The following is a 19,258-nucleotide window of genomic DNA, read 5'->3' as shown; positions in this document are numbered from 1 at the left end:
ACAGTCTATCAACTGTTGTTTTGATGACATTGTGTTTATCACTGAGGACCGGTCGCTGTGTGTCTCCTGGTCTGTTATGTCTCTGCTCACAAAAGCACTAATGTCTTGTTTTCAACCAATCGCTCATTGATAACACGGACCACACAAGAGTCCTCGTTCCAGTAAGTAACACTGTCTGTTCCGCTCTCTCAATCTCTCACTAACGCCTGTCTGATTTTCTTAAATGGGCAAATGACCCAGACTCATCCTGTATAGTCTTCTATTCATGCTCTGTCCTGTACCTCCAAACTCTCCAGCCTCATTTTATTTCACCTTCTTTATATCTATTCCACTGGTTTCATTCTGCATCTTACTCTTTTTGTTATTATAGTCACACAACAATTCCTGGCTTGGTTGATTTATCGCCTAACATCTTCATCAATCCAGTAAATTGCTTCGTGTTGATATGATTTAGCTCTTTGTTGTTAATATACCACATGGTTCAAATGTATTGATTGCTAATTTACATTTCATAAAATGAAAAGAAACTCTACTTTGAATCAAATTTGACTTTTGGTGAATACATAGCGTGCAAAAATGGTTTCAGACCTGGATCCATAAATATCAATACTAGCTAAAATAATTAGCCTCAAACCAAATCACTAAGACATTAACCTTAACTTAAACCGTCTGTATGTTAAATGTGGTGCTGCAATTACTACATTGTCTGCTTCTATATGCTGACATTTGGCCTTTTCTTTCTCTTCTTAGGGGAAGCCGGAGGAGGCGGCCCTACCTGTACAGGAAAAGAGCCATCCACCGCAGCCGGCCTACCTACTCCTGCTCCCTGGAGGAGACCCAGGGCAGCATCAGGGAGGGCCGTCCACCCCCACCACTCAACTCCTCTAACTCTTTCATGTCCAGGAGAGAGAGAAGAAAAAGGATGACCATGTCAGTGTGGGAGCAGAGGACCAGCCAGCTGCGGAGACACCGCCAGATGTCCAGCCGAGAGATCCTGTTCAGCGGCCCCAGCGAGGAGAAGGACGGGCCCCCTGTTTCAGTCCAGACCCAACATGGACGTCCCCTGTCACTGCACCGCAAGGCCATGGAGCACACACAGACTGGGAGTTTGAAGCAACTGTCGGACCCCTTAGACTCCCCATCCAAGAACCAGGCTTCAGGCTCCTCCATGTCGGTGGATGCGCCTCTGGATGCCCCCCCCTCTGGTGACATATCTGAACCCCCAGTGGTACTGGCAACAGAGTTGTCGAATGCGACGAACGTGCCCCTTGCTGATGTTTGTGTGTCTGTACCAGAGCCTCGAGAATCGGACTCCATCCCTGAGAGCGGAAAACTGGTTATTCAGCAACACAACACCGACAGCGAGCGCCCGAGGCAGAGATTGAATGGCGAGCGTCAACACAGGCCAGTAAAGAAGTTCAGACCACCAGATAACCTTGACTCACTGACTCCTGAGATGGGCGGCCACGGTGGGATCCGGGGAAGGAGGGCGCTGCATCACTGTGATCATCAGAGCGGGGCCAGAAGTCAGGCGTCATCATCCGGGAATGGAAGCCACATAGCGAGTCGCTCGGTCAGCAGAGAGAGGAGGAGAAATCCAGGGAAAGTAGAGGAGAAGGAGGCAGAGACTAAAAAGCAGGAAGAACTGTCCAAACCTGATGAGAGCAGGTGAGACAGACCAACAGCTTTTAGGATTAGGATTTGGTAAACAGGTGAAATCAAAGTCAAGAGAGACAAGAATGATTTGGAGAAGAGAGGGGAATAAGATGCAGCAAAGGTCCCCAGTCAAGAGTCATCCCATTTATATGTTTGATGCCAATGACTTTCAATGACCTGGAGATGTTATGAAAATAAAGTCTTTGTGTCTGTATTTTCAGATGGAGTGACATGAGTGAGGGAGGACACGCTGAGCCACCACATAGCCAGAGCCACACTGGGGACCAGTGTCCTCAGAAGCAGGAAGAACATCCTCAGCAATCAGAACCGTCTCCACCTGTCATCAGAGAGAGCAACAAAGAAGAGAATGAGACAGACCAGGACCAGGACCATGACCAGGACAAATCTCAGCTCAGCTCCAGTGTGATCATCGATGTGCCCAGCGTTCATTCATCTCTGGAGCTCTCCACGATTACGGGTATTTGAGATAAGAAATAGGTCATGCAGTTGCAGAGTCTTGCTTGATTTGCATATTTATTCATAGACTGTATATTAGAAGTGGTCGTAGCCACAGTGACATCACCCATTGGTTTCTGAGAAATTACATGAGAGGATAAAGTTGAACTGAACTGAAACTGAAAAAAGACCTAGAAGGGGTTACATTTGAAAGACAAAAACACAGACATCTCCCAGACTTGACAACGCTGTGGTAGTGACCTGTCAATCACAAGGTAGCCACGTCCTAAAGCATACCCTGTTTTGTCATCTTTTTTACTCTAAATGGGACCATCATTTACTAAATCAATATTATGCTGTATTGAAGAAGTAGGATAATCTTCGCATAGACTTCTATACAATCGTCCTAGAGGAGTCGCCCCCTGCTGGCTACTAGAGAGAATGCAAACTTGAGGCAATTCCGCATTCTCTTCACTTTTCAATCCCGGAGGTTGCCGCCTGTTTCTGTGCACCTAAGCTAAATGGTGGCATCCGCAGCATTTTTTTAGAAGGGGTGAGTCATGTTATTGTTCCAAGGCACTGTAGTCCCCATAGCTAGTGCTGGCGAGATAAAGCTTCATGAAGCATTTCCAGCAAATAGATTTTGCAAAAGGGTTCATTTGTCGAAGCTTCATGTGCACACAAAAAACTACTTGTTGGCCAAACAGGCAGATATATTACAGATGATCTCAACCATTTGATCTGTGATATATAGGCCACTGTATTTTGCCCCAGTAGGCTACATTTCGATACACTTCACAGAAAACTTCCTGTGTTGCTCGACACGAGCTACGAAGCCTCGACACAGCATGGAACGTCTCTACCCATAGCTCACTGATTCAGTTTACCACTGCCGGGCTCGATCTATTCTCAGTGGGTATTTTACAGATTCAAATCCCATTTGGAACACTAAGATTGCAACTTTAAAGTGCCTCTTTCCTTGTTCGTATCCACACTGTATCATCCTCTCATTCTACACTACTCTTCTTCTCCTCCTCACATCTCTCCTCACCTTATCATCTTCTTCTCCTGACCTTCTCCAGTCATCAGTAAGGACCCTGAAACCTGTAAATCAGAGGAGGCAGATGAGACAAAGCCTGTCAACACTGTGAATCCAGACAGCATGTTCCTCTTCAAACCTGACAACCCGTAAGTTGCTACCACGAGGATCAACTTAGTAACACAGTAATGGTGATACTCCAAACATCACATGTTCTTGGAAGAAATAGCCATCACTGGGACATTTCATCTCTTTAGATTGGATTTCATCCCTGTTGTTTAAACCTGCTGCCATTATATTTCAGTCCATAAGTTTGCATTTCTGCAGACTTTGCTTGAGGGAATTACCCACAATTCATAGTGTTATGACGTTAAACACAGGCTTGCCAGGGGAAGCTGGAGGCGCAAAAAAAAGGTAAACAAAAAAGGACGGCGCATGGGTGTTCAGCCAGGCATATGAAATTTACACAGTTCCCCTTCATATTTATACTATTTCAAGTCCTTGCAGCCTCTCACACTCAACCATTTGAGGTGATGTCAGTTAAGTCCCTGAGGATTCAGGGTTTAAGGCTTTAGTGGGCAAATTGGGATTGGGCCACAGTCTCACTCTTAATAAATATGGTACCTGACCTCTGCCTCACATCTCCACTCTGCCATCTGCTCTCCCTCAGGGTGCGTCGAGCGTGTCACTACGTGGTGAACCTCAGGTACTTTGAAATGTCCATCCTGCTGGTCATAGCCGCTAGTAGTATAGCACTGGCTGCTGAGGACCCTGTAGCCACCTCCTCTAACTGGAATAAGGTTTGTGTATTCACATTCATGTATATATCACAGCTGACACAGGGACAGCTAAATGACTTAAGTAGAAGCCAGAATATTTCTGCTGTTTCCCCCATCTCGTAGATACGATCCCAATCACTGTTTATCTGTGCCTTGGGCTTCATCTACACTAAGCAGCAAAAGTACCATAAGATAAAAAAAATCTTTAAATTGTTTTGCAAAGAGCAACCTATGTTACTTGATGGGGGGGGGGGGGCGGTTAAATTGACGATGGGTGAGGAAATTGCAGTCTAAGACACATTAAGAGTGGTTGTTTATAGGAGGAATTCGGCTAATTATCTTGTGTTGTACTGCCATCATTTGAGGGGACTGTTTCATACTTTCATACATCCACAAGATGAGATTTTGAAGTAAAATAGTTTTAAATGTCATGAAATTAACGCAAGAAGTTGAATCATTTCTCCTTGTGAAGAACACAAGTTTATTATCTGTGTTATATTCTAGATGTATCAAATGTTCTGATCTGCCTTCTTGACTGTTCTTCTGCAGGTTCTGCGGTATTTTGATTATGTGTTCACCGGAGTCTTCACATTTGAAATGATTATAAAGGTAGGTGTGTAAAGATGGTATGATAATGGAATGTCACTATGTGGTGATTGATTGCAAGAAATTGTGGTTTTACTGTATTTGATTATTATTAATAACAGAACATGTGATATCACTGACGCATGTATGTTTACATGTTTGCAGCACTAGCACGTTAAATTAAATACTTGAAAAATTACCAAAAAAAGGGGCAAATATTCAAGTAATGTCTGAAAGAAATAAGCGTATTGTTGTGCAGCAGAAAGAGTTTTTGCTTCGTTCCTGTGCCGTTAATCCCCTTGCCACTGATTGTAGGGGTTCCAGTCCTCAAGTTGGGGACCACTGCGCCATGTTACCCTCGGAGAAACAAACAGCCTTGTCAGGCTCAATGTTCATTTGATTCAACTTGTTCAGGAGCTTTACACTGACTCTTTAAAAAACCTAAAAAGATATGAATTCAAAGTTGGCTCCATCCCTGGAAACTATCCTGGAGACGAAAGATTCTTCATGGCACACTCTTGTCTTGTCCTCAGATGATCGACCAGGGTCTGATCCTCCATGATGGCGCCTACTTCAGAGACCTGTGGAACATCCTGGACTTCATCGTCGTGGTGGGAGCGTTGGTGGCCTTCGCCCTCTCGTCAGTCACTCGATTTATTTCAATTCATGTGTCTAAACACTAATCACATGTCTAAACATCAAAGTGTCTCTAAATCAGCTGTAAATTGCACTTTTCTGCTGTAAATGTTGTCTCCATTTTGTTTCTAACGTTATAACTGTTGGTATACGTGTCCCTCTTTCCTGTTTTCCTCCCTCTTTGGGTGATGCCCCTGTGGGATTGACCAGCAGCAATGTGATGGGGTAAAAAACACAAAAAGTCTTCCTCTCTTAGAATGAATACTTTTAATGTAGTGTAACATAAGTAGAATATGTCAGATTAAATATAATGTAACGATGCACGAATAAGGTGGGAAAACCAATCAAGGAGTGTCTAAAAATGTGAGGAATACTAAGCTGCAATGGTGTGATGCTGACATTGTCTGTCTTTCTGTACAGAGGCAACAAAGGGCGGGACATTAAGACCATCAAATCTCTGAGAGTGCTGCGTGTCCTCAGACCACTGAAGACCATCAAGAGGCTTCCTAAACTCAAGGTCAGAGATGTTTTTTGATATCTCGGTTGTGTTTCCATCCTCCTATAATTTGTATCTTTTTTTCAGTATCTGTTATTATGAGCATATTTATAAAAAAAAAGATATTAAGATGGGACAAAGATGATTTTAAGTCAAATTTCGAAAAGACACAGTAAGATTTTGACTTAAACATTCATCTCGGCTTCATTTGGACAAGAGCGACTGATGTCATGGGTGCACAGCAGAGAAGTATAGGACACACGTCAGTCTTTCCATCCTATCCGCTCTATTTTTAACCATGTATTTTACTAATGATGTTTAAGTATATACCTTTACATATTTAACCTTTCTCATCTTAGTGTCAACACTCTGACATGCCCTGAAGATTCTTCCTCTGAGACCTGAGAGCAGAGAAAGAACTTGTTGACAGATGAGATGATAAACCAATAAGTGACAAACTATGCGCATCGAAGACATGTTCTCAAACAAACATCCCATGTAGTCTGTCCACAAGTTGGAGAGGAGAGGACATACAAAAGCGTAAAAGCTCATAGATACATAGGTGGATAACGCTTTAAGGCACCAAATAATCTCCTCAGTGGAAAAATAAATAATACAAAATGGAAACTGACCTGGTGATTTGCAGACGGGAGAATGAAAACCAAAACAGACAATAAGAGGAGAGGGCAGAGTTAAAAGTGAAAGCAGGGAATTAGTCAGCCTGAGAGGCAGCTGGAGGACTGTCTGAGTGTGCTAACAGGTACTCATTTTGGGATTGCGACTAATATCATGCACACATACTCTGTAAGTATTCCTTGATCTCACCACGTTCTTCCCTTCACTTGTCTCTCTCTTCCAGGCGGTGTTTGACTGTGTGGTGACGTCTCTGAAAAACGTCTTCAACATCCTGATCGTCTACAAGCTTTTTATGTTCATCTTTGCCGTCATTGCTGTGCAGCTCTTCAAGGGGAAATTTTTTTACTGCACCGACAGTTCGAAGGACACCGAGAAGGACTGCCAGTAATGTTCCCTTTCTTTCTTTCTTTCTTTCTTTCTTTCTTTCTTTCTTTTCTGCATTCCAATTTATATTCTTCATTCTTTCTTTCTTAATTATTTTTTTTATTTGCGTCAGATGTTATGATCTTTCCACACCCTTTCAAATTATATATGATTCTTAACTTTTCTTAATGTTTTTTCATTTGGTCTCCTCCTTCTCCTCCAGGGGTTACTACATAGACTATGCGAAGGACAAGAAGGAGGTGAAGAGAAGAGACTGGAAGAGACACGAGTTTCACTACGACAACGTCATCTGGGCTCTACTCACTCTCTTCACTGTTTCCACTGGAGAGGGATGGCCTCAGTGAGTGTCTTGACGGGAATCAGCGGATGAGTGCTAATTCTTATTCTGGTTAAGAAACTTCAGCAGGAGTTTTCCCGCATATCATTTTCCATTCTTAGAGGGCTCATTAGCTTTTATGAGGGTTATAACCTTTTAACAACTGGCTTATTCTTTGGTAATGGTCAAATCTGACCTTTGATGACGGAAATATAATATATGTGATTAACTTATCAAATACTTTGCCATTTGTTATCTCACAATAAGGTTATACCAATATTTCACCGACAGTGCTTGTGGGTTTGTACAGTTCCAGCCCTCATTAGTTGACTGCTGCTGTGGAAATAAATTATATCCTCCTCTAAGTAGCAAATGGGCTTTTGATCCCCGCCCCGGTGAACGAAAGTTCTTCCTTAACTAATAGCTGCTGTAAGTAGCTGTAAGTATGCAAGAGTCTTGATTTTGTGAATGATTTTAAGGAGTTTAATATATTTTCAGTGGGTGCTACAGGAAAATGATTGCTGTTCTTGTGCCGTTCTTTGTTGTTGCTCGAGCTGTTAATAGCATTAGCGTTAGCATTAGTTAGCATTGTGTCATTGGTCTTCCAGGGTTCTGCAGCACTCAGTGGATGTGACAGAGGAGGACAGAGGTCCGAGCCACGGCAACAGGATGGAGATGTCTATCTTCTACGTCATCTACTTCGTCGTCTTTCCTTTCTTCTTCGTCAACATCTTCGTGGCTCTCATCATCATCACCTTCCAGGAACAGGGCGATAAGATGATGGAGGAGTGCAGCCTTGAAAAAAATGAGGTAAAGGGCGATTGATGAAGGAACAACTCATTAACATTTGCTCTGTCTCTTTTCTTTTCTTCGTTTAATGACCCTTAAGCTCCTTTCTAGTCCGTCTAATCAGTTTTTTCATTCTCTCTCCCTTTCTCTGTCTCTTTACTTTATGCAAAGTATATATTTACAGTCTAGTCTATGAAGCCCAAATAGATGAAATGTAGTCTGACTGTCTTTGTTAATCCATAAATATTCTTCTTATTGTGGGAAACATCAATTTTTTCCCCTTTGGAGCAAACAGAAAAAAAAGCCTTTTCCCCTGTTTTCTTCATTTCAGAGGGCGTGTATAGACTTTGCCATCAGCGCCAAGCCCCTGACCCGTTACATGCCCCAGAACCGGCACACATTCCAATACCGTCTGTGGCATTTTGTGGTGTCGCCTTCTTTTGAGTACACCGTTCTGGCCATGATCGCTCTCAACACCATTGTACTGATGATGAAGGTGAGGATAATGAAGAGAGAAAAATCAAAGACAAAAGCTCCCAGTTGGATCAGAATGAGAGGACAACAACCGGTGTGACAGTTTCTACCATTATCTGCATCTGTCTTCTCACTCCTACAGATGATGTGCCATTTTCCACATATCCCTGTTTGATAATGGGGGGAAAAAACACACCTTGTGTTGCCCCTCAGCAACATATTCTGTCAGGAACTTGCGACTGTTAACACATTGGTTTTAAAATAAGCCAAGATGTGTCACTTCTAACGGGAAATATGGATGTGTAGATCACCTCCACACACTGTGATGTTTTCATTTAGATCTGCTGATGTTTCCATTTTTCCCACCCCTCCCTCGCCACTGTTTATTTTCCGAACTGGCCTTTTCTTCGGCTGTGCTGGTTGTTCAGACAGACAGACGGACAGACAGACAGGCGCAGGGTGACTCAGCCTGTATTAAATATTGATCTATAATGTCCAGGGGCTGCTATTTAGCATGACCTCATTAACTGTGGCTGCCGCCCCTAGAGGAATGACTCCTTTTATAGTGCGACAGATGAAAGGTGCAGAGACTGAGGCACTATTTATGGGTCTGGAAAAATCTTCCATCAACCTGTAGATCAGCAGCGTGCAGGGCTGAAGTTCAGTGAACTGGTTAGGGAATATTCCGCTTTTTAATCCTTCTCATAACACAGATTTCACGTAGTTTAACCCCTGCCGCCTCTCTATTTCCAGTATTACTCTGCCCCGCCGGCATACGAGGCCGTACTGAAGCACCTGAACACAGCGTTCACTGTCCTCTTCTCCGTTGAGTGCGTCCTCAAGATCATGGCCTTCGGCTTTCTGGTGAGAGAAAAGAGCAACGCACAGCCTGACGGAATGTTCATTTTAAGGTCACTCTTTAGAAATGGCTCAAAGCGTCTTTCCCGTATCTACAGAACTACTTTCGAGACACTTGGAACATTTTCGACTTCATCACCGTGTTGGGCAGCATCACAGAGATCGTGGTTGACTTGCAGGTAATAAGAAAAAACACACAAGACTGACACTGAAAGAGAGAGATTTATGTGAACAGTAATACTGTATTCCTGTGTATGACAAGCTGACTTCCCTCAGCGCCACAAGTAAACAACAGTCTCCTTCCTCTCCCCTGTGTTCTTACAGTTTGTTGATACGTTCAACATGAGTTTCTTGAAGCTGTTCAGAGCAGCCCGTCTGATCAAACTGCTCAGACAGGGTTACACCATCCGGATTCTTCTGTGGACCTTCGTCCAGTCCTTCAAGGCTTTGCCCTACGTCTGCCTGCTCATCGCCATGCTCTTCTTCATCTACGCCATCATTGGCATGCAGGTTAGAAAGACACATGGTAGATCGGCCTCTGTAGCTCTGTGGAGGTGGTGTTTAATGTTCTACATGTACCATTTTTACGCAGCGTCCCTCAGCATCATAAGTATATTTGTTTCATGGTGAAATATAAATACTCACAACAAACACATGCATAATGGCCGGGCATGACATCATTTCTGTCACTGCTAAGGATTTTGTGTGTGTATCTGTGTGAATCAGGTGTTTGGCAACATTAAGCTCAACGAGGAGACTCACATTACGCAGCACAACAACTTCAAGACCTTCTCTGGTGCTCTGATGCTGCTGTTCAGGTAGGACACCTTGAGATCTTCAGTCCTGATTTTCAAGCAGCTTTAGACTTTTTGCCGTTTGTTTCAGATCAACAGAGACACAATTGTTCCCACGATCCAATCTGAAATTCAACTCTCAGCTAAATCCCGTTCGCTTCGCTTCAGTACTCCAGAATAGTTAGTCTCAGTTAAATTGAGATACAGCAGCGATCCAAACTACACGCATTGCTACAGTTGGTTCGCAAAATAACACATTTCCTTAATGTATTGTGAATAACGTTGCTAGGTTATGGTAGTTAAGCTTTGCTTTCTAAGTACCCAAGGGGCTACTCAGTGTCAAGCGGTGATAGAGGCTGCAGTGTACCACTTAACTCTTTTGCAATTAGCTCTGCAAAACACTCAGAGTTTTAGAAAGCAGAGTGGGTCAAATAATGAAATGGCTATCTCGACCGTAGTTGAGTGTTGTGTTTATGTCTCCATGTTGAGGTTCAAGTTTGTTCTCATAAGCCGTGAAGAAAAACAATGTAAATTTAAACACGATGAGAATCGATCTCTTTGGCTCTGAAATCTGTAAAACATGGCAGAACAACTTGCTAGATGCATTACACTTGCACTAAAACTAATTAAAAAAACAACTGTATAAAACATTGACAATAACATTTAAGCACCGATGCATAGAGAATATACTGTAAATGTATGAATAACTACTACACAACAAGGTCTCACATATGGAGCATCTAAAAGCTGTCTCTTAAGCGAGTGGTGCGAGTCTCGATGCGTTGACGGCACCTACCAGATGGCTGACGTCACTGTGAATAAGCTGTGAGCTAGACTGCTCGAGTCCTAACCCACCCTCCTCCTCCTCCTGGTGTTGTGTAATATCTGCGTGTCCAGGAGTGCCACAGGGGAGTCATGGCAGGAGATCATGTTGTCTTGTCTGGGGGGACAAAAGTGCGAGACGGACCCTTCAGCAGTACCGACGTCCGGACCGGAGGGGGGCTGTGGCTCCGACTTCGCTTATTTCTACTTTGTCTCGTTCATCTTCTTCAGCTCCTTCCTGGTAAGACGGGGAAACTGGAGAGTAAATGATTCCTCCAAATTGCAGACAATAACAAAAACAGCTGTTTTTTGATTATTTTCCTCTTTTTATTTTGAGCACTATGCTCATAATTCCCCCTTTAAGCACTTTTCCATGCTCACGTGAATCAATGTCATGGCTTCTCCTCTTCCTCCTGTCCAGATGCTGAACCTGTTTGTGGCTGTGATCATGGATAACTTTGAGTATCTGACAAGAGACTCGTCCATCTTGGGTCCTCACCACCTGGATGAGTTTGTCCGGATCTGGGGGGAGTATGACCGCGCCGCCTGGTCAGTGTCTCTGTGCTACACTAACGTTTCATTAAAAGTAATGCTGTTCACACACTAATCTCTATAAACAGATATCTGCATATGAATGCAGAATCTGTCGGCAAGGGGCCAAGATTGTGAGCGTTCTGGTTTTTATTTGTGGTCCGAGAAGTATTTACCAATCACGTTTGAGCCGGCTTTGGTTGTATGCAGTTAAACAGTCCACGTGGAGAGCAAAAGAGGCGGAAGACATCCGCAGAAATGCAATCTTCGAAAACCCATCGGCTGTCGTCTGACTACGATTTAGCGTTTAAAAAAAAATGCATTTTGCATTGATTTTCAGATATCTTTTTATAAAGATAAGCCGTAGACGTCGTCTCTCAACTCAAACTCCGTTCTGGGGTCTCAAGTTGCTAATCAGACTGTAAACAATGGCCGGCGTACAGAAGAGGATGTCTTGAAGAGGAAGGAAAACCTTCAAAATATTAGCTGTACCCTCCAGAGGCTCATCCATCGGCAGACCATTAGCCGATGGGCTCCGAGATTGTGCACTATTGCTACAGATTTCATTGATGTCAAATGATGTGTTCTACAGTCATGCTGTAAAATATTAACAGACTAAAGCAACTCCATACACTTATACACACATATGGATGGAAATGTTGGGATGTCTGCCCAGCACGTTTGCTCCTGTTTGTGTTTGTTACAGAGTAAAGAAAATGAATTTGTTCCCCTTACACTACAAGGCTTCATTGATGCACAACTAAAGACATGTATGTTCTTTCCAGTGCTAGGCTCCACTATAAGGAGATGTACAAAGTTGTACGCTGTATCTCACCTCCCCTGGGCTTTGGAAAGAACTGCCCGCACAGGGTGGCATGCAAGGTTTGGTTCCCCCAGCAAACACCACCCCTCTGCCTCTTTCGTGTGGGATCCTTCCTAACCTCCTCCTATCCCTCCTTTCCTTCCCTTCACCAGCTATCACTGCCCTGCTTGACCTTTAGGGGTGTGTTACTCAGGTCAAAGAATGACGACACTCGATTTTTAGGGTACTAAGGAACAGGACATCCCTCATTCAGGATTATCATTTTATCAAGGTACTTAAAATTCGTACTTTTGATGCGGTTGTAGAGCAATTTGGGGGAGGCCTGTCTCTTTCTACCTTTTGGATCTGGTTTTAAAGATGTTTTTAGTTCTCTCTCACACACATACAAGGCTACACAGTAAGTATTTGATATTTGTACCAGATCCAGTGAGGCTGTCATTCCTTTGCTCATCATGTTTTCTCCTTTTCCCAGATTTCTATGCCCTGATGGCAGCATAGAAAGAATACAACCTGTTTTATTTTCCCCCACTTTACTCCCTACTTCTATGTGATGCCTTGTTGGAATAATCCTTTCTCTTGTATCTCCTCCATTCTTGTTCCTCTCTTTTACCCTCCACCCACTCCTGTGATCTTTTCCTCATCCATCCCTTGGGAACACACACTCCCCAAACTCCTCAATTTCTTCTCCGACATCATTTCTCTCCCTTCTTTCCTCTTTTTTTTCTCCCTCCCTCTTTTCTTTTCTTTCTCATCCCCCATCTTCATGGCTACCTGGCGCCCCCAGTGGTCGTATCCATTACACTGACATGTATGAGATGTTGACCAACATGTCGCCACCTCTAGGCCTGGGCAAGAAATGCCCCTCCAAGGTGGCATATAAGGTAGACTAAACACTAGAGCCTAACAGCCACTGCCTTCATGTTTTAATCAACAAGGACAGGCACTGTAAACTCTCATTTTGTGTGTCACACATTGGAAAAAACAAAGCATTATTTTTCTGTTGGCATATGATCCAGTATTGCTTGTTGAAGTTCAAGTGTTTTTCCATTGGCAGGATGATAAGTGCTACAGCGATGATTGGCTTGTTTTGCTTTGTTTGGCAGAAGAAAATAAGACGTCATTATCTGTTTGCTGTTATCTGATGAAAGAGTCTTGGTGGAGTTTATTTATCAAACCAGTGCCATTACCATTAATCAGAGAGTTGTCAAACATCTACATGCTTAATCTTGTCATTTGTAGAAGTCTGCTGTAAACTGTGCTCATGTCTTTCTTACTTCTCTGTTTCTTACATTTACCTGTCTGCATGAGCCTCCTGCAACAGCCTAATGCTAATGTTGCATCTGTGTGTAATGTGAAATGTACTGTATGTGTGTGTTGTTTGTGTGTGTGTGTGTGTGTGTGTGTGTGTGTGTGTGTGTGTGTGTGTGTTTGTGTGTGTTTGTGAGCCTGCCAGCATGCTCCATTGCAGATGAACGCTATACTCTGTGTGTTGTTGTATGAGTTGTATCTGCTTTTATAAAACTAGATAAACAGCACATACTGCTGTGAACTAAATGTACAGAAGGTCAGGAGAGGGCAAGAAAAAACATTTATTTTGAAAAAATGTGTCCGCACTCTTTGTGACCTCAGACTGTTTTGTTGAGATTGCAAAATTGTTGTATCGAGATCCCCCAAAAAAAGCCTTTTCCGTTATTTCTCGATATTGACATTCAGTGACAAGTTGTCAAAACTGTTTTCTTGGAAACCTCTCCATCCTTCTGTATCAGCTGTATTTTTGTTATTATTTCAAAGTTAACTTTATTTAAAACTTTATTTAAACAAAAACTTTATTTAAACAAAGCAAGCTGTACTATATGAAATTATGATTTCAGTGGGAACTTTTATTTTTGTGTCATGACGCTCAGAAAGGTCATGGTTGCTCATTATTTGTTTAAAGCTAGTTGTCCTGAAATCAGATTTTGTTGATCTAATTATCTCTGTGACATCTTTATGGAGTAGCAGGCAAACTAGAGGTTTTTCCTTTGAGCTGAAACTTACTCAAATGTTGTTTATTACAGAGTAACACAATGGCATTCCTGCCTGTGTCCGACCTTGATGATTTAAACTCTAAACAGTTAATTGTCAAGTCTGTTGGCTAAACGAATCGTCATCTTGGAATAGCGAGATTTAAAAACTGTAAAAACAAAAACTGTAATTTGTTATCTGTAGATAATGGCAGTATTTAAGTCAATTATAAAGACATTGTGATCCACCACAGCCACTCTGAGCATCCACGTTTTCATTGTGGTATGTTGTATAATGGTGCTGGGTTGTGTCTGACTACGACACCTTCTCTGCTGCCATCAGAGACTAGTCCTGATGAACATGCCCGTGGACGATGATATGTCCGTTCACTTCACCTCCACTCTCATGGCCCTCATCCGCACCGCCCTGGAGATCAAGATAGCCAGAGGTTAGACCAAATATCAAAACCTTACTGGAACACATTCGCTGTGGTGTAAAACTCATTCAATCACGCTTGATGTATTTTTTATATATATATATCTCCAGGAGGGGAGGATAGAAATCAGATGGACCTGGACCTGCAGAAGGAGATCGGTATCATCTGGTCTCATCTCTCTCAGAAGACGTTAGATGTGCTGGTTCCCATTCACAAAGGTCACAACAGACAGTACACTAATTCACACCTCAATGAAAGGAAACGCGTGTTATCTATCATAGTAGCTGTAGTAGTAAGTGTTAATTCATGTGATAATGTACTCTTGAAGGGTCATAACAGTGGTCTGATGCTTTCTCCTTTTTCAGCCAGTGACATGACCATTGGGAAGATCTATGCCGCCATGATGATCATGGACTACTACAAGCAGAGCAAGGCCAAGAAGCTCCGACAGCAACTGGAAGAGCAGGTGCTTCTCTTTTTTTATGTTGAGGTGTATTATAACAACATTTTAAATGGAAATGTATTCCTAGGAAGCACCCAGGAGTCGCTGATTTTGCAGTGATTTTATTGCATAATTCTGTTCTTTTCCTCTTGGCCGTCATTTAAAATTTGTAATTTTGTACGGTTTACCTGTTTGGTTTAAAATTTAGCCTGAGAACTGTGTGCACTAAAACCCAGTCAATTTTCATTTGATCCATGTCCACATGTAATTATAGGAGGGCCTGTTTTAATTTCCCATCCATCCCTGTGTGTGTTTATCTCCCCACATAGAAACATGCGCCTATGTTCCAGCGTATGGATGCCTCCTCTCTGCCTCAAGAAATCCTATGCAATGCCAAATCCCTTTCATTCCTCAGGCACAGCGCCGGATCTGCTCTGTAAATATAAAAACCCACACTGTTATCCATATTCGTTTGTGGTTATTTATGCTGGTAGGATCTGGTCACTGACTGACTTTACAGTTGCCCCCCTGTTCCTTGATCATCATCAACAATGATTGACACATGTGTGCGGGTATATAATGCAGTGTCCGTTTGTGCTCCTTCAGCACCAGAGGAGGTTTCGTGGCACTCAGCCCCATCTCTCCACAAGAGATGTTCCTGCAGCCGCTGTCCCGCTCCAGGGGGGAGAAGGAAGAAGAGGATGACGACAACTATCGTTCACCCTACCACCCATACCACCACCCACATCCCCACCACCATCACTTAAACACACTGGTACCCGTAACATGTAGTATTGAGAAAACTGCATAATGATTTTCATTAACTAATGAATCTGATCGACCAAAGTCCATTAATGGCAATAACCGCCCTCTTATTATCTGCTAGTTTTACGACTGCAAAAGAAATGTAATGTTGTAATTTAAACGAGCATAGGAACTATATGCAACATCTGTACTGGGATGCATTGTTTATTAATTAACTTTGTTGTTAAACCATTACGGTGCTTCATTAGAGACTTGGAAAGAGAAATAAACAGGAAACAACCAGCCCTCGTTTCTGTGGTGTTTGTGTAGGTACCAGAAGTTGTGGAGTACAACCAAGTGATGCAGCAGGCCAGGCAGGACCCAACAGCTATTAAATCACCTCAGCGGACAGCATCTGCCAGAGCGTCCTCCATGCCCAGACTGGCTGTTGATCCACCGGTAATAAAGAGTAATTACTTTTATCAAAACTGATATTCACTAACTAACACATGTTGTATCAGAAAGTGCTTTAAAATAATGTCACTATTTAAATTAATTCATTAAAAAAAATGTCTATAGTTTGCTCATCGCATAATGACGTTTTCAGTGTATATGCCTTTATGTATATGTTTTTTTTATTATGAGAGTGTGTTTATATTAGGCGTCATTCACAGTCGCTTATGTGATTCCTTCCTGGTTCTTTGATGTGTGTGTGTAGCCCGGGATGTCAGCAGACAGTAAGCTGATGAAGCGCTCCTTCTCCACCATCGGAGACCAGTGTGTGAACGGCCTCTGGCAGGAGCAACACTCTCTGGAGAGAGTCAGTCCTGACGGCACATACAGGCCTCGTCAGAGGAGCTACAGAGGTCACTGAACACACGTTGCATTACGTCGCACCTCATACAGCCTGATGATACATATTCATATCAATGTTTAGAAGTCATGGAAGTAAAATGAGCAAAATCCATGTACAGTGTCTGCTGCAACTCGTTCAAGTGCTGTGCATGAATCACAGTTGACTTTAACGTCAGAATCAACATATTTTAGCTAAAGTGACAGCAAGGATAGTCCTCATTAATTAAATAATTAATTATTATTATTTAGAGTGTAATTCCTGCAATTTCCTTAAATTATATCATTGTACCTGTAATTTATATGGTGAAAAAAATACGGATTTTCCTTTTAAACTTGATAAATCAATGTATTAGGATATGTTTAACACTGTGATCTCCACAAGGATGTTTTACATGCTCTGACCTAAAACTGAGGTGTTTTTTTCCCCTTTATTTTATATTTTTGACTCATTAAAATCTACCCGCCTCTTAGGTCCTCGAATAAACCACGGAGAAACAAGCAGTCATGAGAGAGGGCGATCTAAGGAACGGCGCCACCTGCTGTCTCCTGACGTGTCCCGCTGCAACTCTGAGGAGCGCAGCCGCGATCCATCATCTGAAAGGAGACGGTCACGTTCTCCTAGCGAAGGACGCGCACACACCTTACAGAGACAGGTAGGAGTGCAACGGGTTCAATTACACACCAAAGCATTAGATTAAGAATTTGTGACCCAAAGTTGTGCTGGTTTGTATCGCGCAATGAAGTGAGGGACTTTTTTGTACCGGTGAATCCAGTGAAAACCAGCAGGACTCCTCTGCAGAAGGACTCCTCTGCATTATTGTGTTTCTGTTGTTTGCAGGTGAACACATCAGGCAGCCCGGCCCATTCAGCCTCAGAGTCTGGTACTCCTCGTAATCGGCGCCAGCTGCCGCAGACGCCGTCTCGCCCGCGACCGTACATCTCTTACTCCCCTCTGGTCTGCCAAGCCAACACCTCTCCCACCGCACCAGCAGCCCCCTCTGAGGACCAGACCCAGCCTCAGGATGGCGCTGGTGGCTCCCCAGGGACCCCGTGGAGGGCTGACAAGGAGGGCGGCCCCCTAACTGCAGCTCAAGGGTCATCCGGCGGTCAGGTTTCAGGACCGAGCAACCCATCTCCTCATCGCTACATCTCTGAACCCTACCTACCGATCCACGAGGACGTCAGCGGCGGAGCGGCAGGCGACGGGCAGGAGACCCTTACTTTTGAGACTGCCGTGGCAACCAGCCTGGGACGGGCCAATGCCATAAGCTCCGCCCCTCAGCTCAGACACTCCTGGCAGGTTCCTAACGGGCATTACCGGAAGAACTTGGGCCAAGCGGGTCCAGCTGGAGCCAGCGAGCTGCTAAGTGACACAGATGAGGACGACCGCTGCTAAAAAAACCATGAGACAAAGAGGATGCAGGAGAAGCTCCACATGGCACCACAAGGCTCCTCTGTGGCTCTGAGAACTTGTATTCTCAGTACCAGTAGCATAACAGGCAGGACTGAACTCTACTGCTATTCATCCGGACACTTGCGTGTCTGTCTGCAATGTGTTCTTGTGTTTGATTGTTTGTGTGTTTGTTGTAGCTGGAGGGAGGCTGTGTGTGTGTGGACACGAGAGTGTGCTCTCAATAGAGAAAAGTTGCCAAATCAAGAGAACAGCAGAGACTGACTGTACAACAAGTCGATCACAGCAGCAAACCCAAGCGTTGCCGAGCCTTCCCTCAAAAGTTAGTGTTTTGATTGTTTTTTTTTAACAAAATACGGTGAGTCGTCGATCCAAGATGTTCAAACCTCTCTTTGAATCCAAGAAACTGATCTGAGTGCGTTTTGTGTAGATGAACATAGAGGTAGCATGTAAAAAAAAATGTAATACGATGAATGTAATTTAGCTTTTCCTTCTTATGTTCAGGTCATTTGAGAGGGTTGCTGTTTTGATTGTGCCTAGTTGTAAGAGTAGCAATGAAAAAAGGGTTGATTCAGGCGGATTTTGCCAATTTAGACTTCAACATAGTTCCTGTTTACAACAAGAGTATTCACATGGTTCAGGGGCATTATACAGTCACTAATCAATAGATAGCCAATACAGGGAATCATGTTCCAGACCTTAAAGTGAGCAAAACTTCTAGTGAAGGTTAATTTTCTGTCCTTATGTGAAAACAATGATGGTGTACCTGCAACTGGAGCAGCACAGTATAAGTTTATGTCGGCTCTGTGGTGTGAAAATGATTCTGAGGATCTACAGAATAAGAGATGTTTTGTCTCAGGATACTGGACCACTGAATTTGTAATATATCACCTTCTGGAACCTTCTGAAAAAAATGTTCATCATTGGACCAAAAGAGAAGATGTGTGAAAATCAGAAGAACTTAAAGTGTCTCTTGCAGGTCAGTCGGCATGATATCAAGCTGACGAGACCGTCATGACGACCGGAACCGGTGGGGATTTCACACAGAACCAGTGTTCTGCATCTACTCTATGAACTATAACGACTTTAGCCTGAGGTACAACCATCTGCAGGACAGACAAAAAGGATGTTCATTCTTCACGTTTCTGTGCTGGATAACCGCTGTCGATGTCGCGTCAGAGAGGCGACTAAAGCCATTTTCTTCCGGTACATAGAGACAGGGACGTGTCTTCTTCAGGATGTGTTGCCTTCTTTCATGTGGTGACGAAAAGTTAATGTCCTTTTTACATGTG

The 19,258-nt window shown here is 43.3% G+C and overlaps 1 protein-coding gene across 1 annotated transcript in view; it reads left to right on the top strand.

The window, feature by feature from the left end:
- Nucleotides 1-18,658, top strand: part of cacna1ea (calcium channel, voltage-dependent, R type, alpha 1E subunit a) — a gene marked incomplete at its 5' end in the record, with an annotated part of 74,202 nt that extends 55,544 nt beyond the window's left edge. Inside the window, 27 exons of the mRNA XM_079157864.1 lie at nucleotides 751-1,668; nucleotides 1,878-2,134; nucleotides 3,195-3,300; nucleotides 3,822-3,951; nucleotides 4,480-4,539; nucleotides 5,049-5,167; nucleotides 5,572-5,668; nucleotides 6,507-6,667; nucleotides 6,870-7,007; nucleotides 7,592-7,793; nucleotides 8,104-8,268; nucleotides 9,000-9,110; nucleotides 9,203-9,283; nucleotides 9,429-9,614; nucleotides 9,831-9,922; nucleotides 10,796-10,961; nucleotides 11,142-11,269; nucleotides 12,859-12,955; nucleotides 14,421-14,526; nucleotides 14,625-14,732; nucleotides 14,880-14,980; nucleotides 15,286-15,392; nucleotides 15,563-15,731; nucleotides 16,031-16,159; nucleotides 16,419-16,566; nucleotides 17,027-17,208; nucleotides 17,394-18,658. Of these exons, the coding sequence (XP_079013990.1) occupies nucleotides 751-1,668; nucleotides 1,878-2,134; nucleotides 3,195-3,300; nucleotides 3,822-3,951; nucleotides 4,480-4,539; nucleotides 5,049-5,167; nucleotides 5,572-5,668; nucleotides 6,507-6,667; nucleotides 6,870-7,007; nucleotides 7,592-7,793; nucleotides 8,104-8,268; nucleotides 9,000-9,110; nucleotides 9,203-9,283; nucleotides 9,429-9,614; nucleotides 9,831-9,922; nucleotides 10,796-10,961; nucleotides 11,142-11,269; nucleotides 12,859-12,955; nucleotides 14,421-14,526; nucleotides 14,625-14,732; nucleotides 14,880-14,980; nucleotides 15,286-15,392; nucleotides 15,563-15,731; nucleotides 16,031-16,159; nucleotides 16,419-16,566; nucleotides 17,027-17,208; nucleotides 17,394-17,951 (4,822 nt within the window). The 3' untranslated portion in view covers nucleotides 17,952-18,658. The remainder of the gene's footprint in view (nucleotides 1-750; nucleotides 1,669-1,877; nucleotides 2,135-3,194; nucleotides 3,301-3,821; nucleotides 3,952-4,479; nucleotides 4,540-5,048; nucleotides 5,168-5,571; nucleotides 5,669-6,506; nucleotides 6,668-6,869; nucleotides 7,008-7,591; nucleotides 7,794-8,103; nucleotides 8,269-8,999; nucleotides 9,111-9,202; nucleotides 9,284-9,428; nucleotides 9,615-9,830; nucleotides 9,923-10,795; nucleotides 10,962-11,141; nucleotides 11,270-12,858; nucleotides 12,956-14,420; nucleotides 14,527-14,624; nucleotides 14,733-14,879; nucleotides 14,981-15,285; nucleotides 15,393-15,562; nucleotides 15,732-16,030; nucleotides 16,160-16,418; nucleotides 16,567-17,026; nucleotides 17,209-17,393) is intronic.
- Nucleotides 18,659-19,258: the final 600 nt, after the last annotated feature.

This window comes from Pholis gunnellus, assembly GCF_910591455.1.
Source record: "Pholis gunnellus genome assembly, chromosome: 4".
Lineage (NCBI taxonomy): Eukaryota > Metazoa > Chordata > Actinopteri > Perciformes > Pholidae > Pholis > Pholis gunnellus.
The sequence above is the reverse complement of the archived record's forward strand: the minus strand, read 5'-3'. Positions and strand labels throughout refer to the sequence as shown.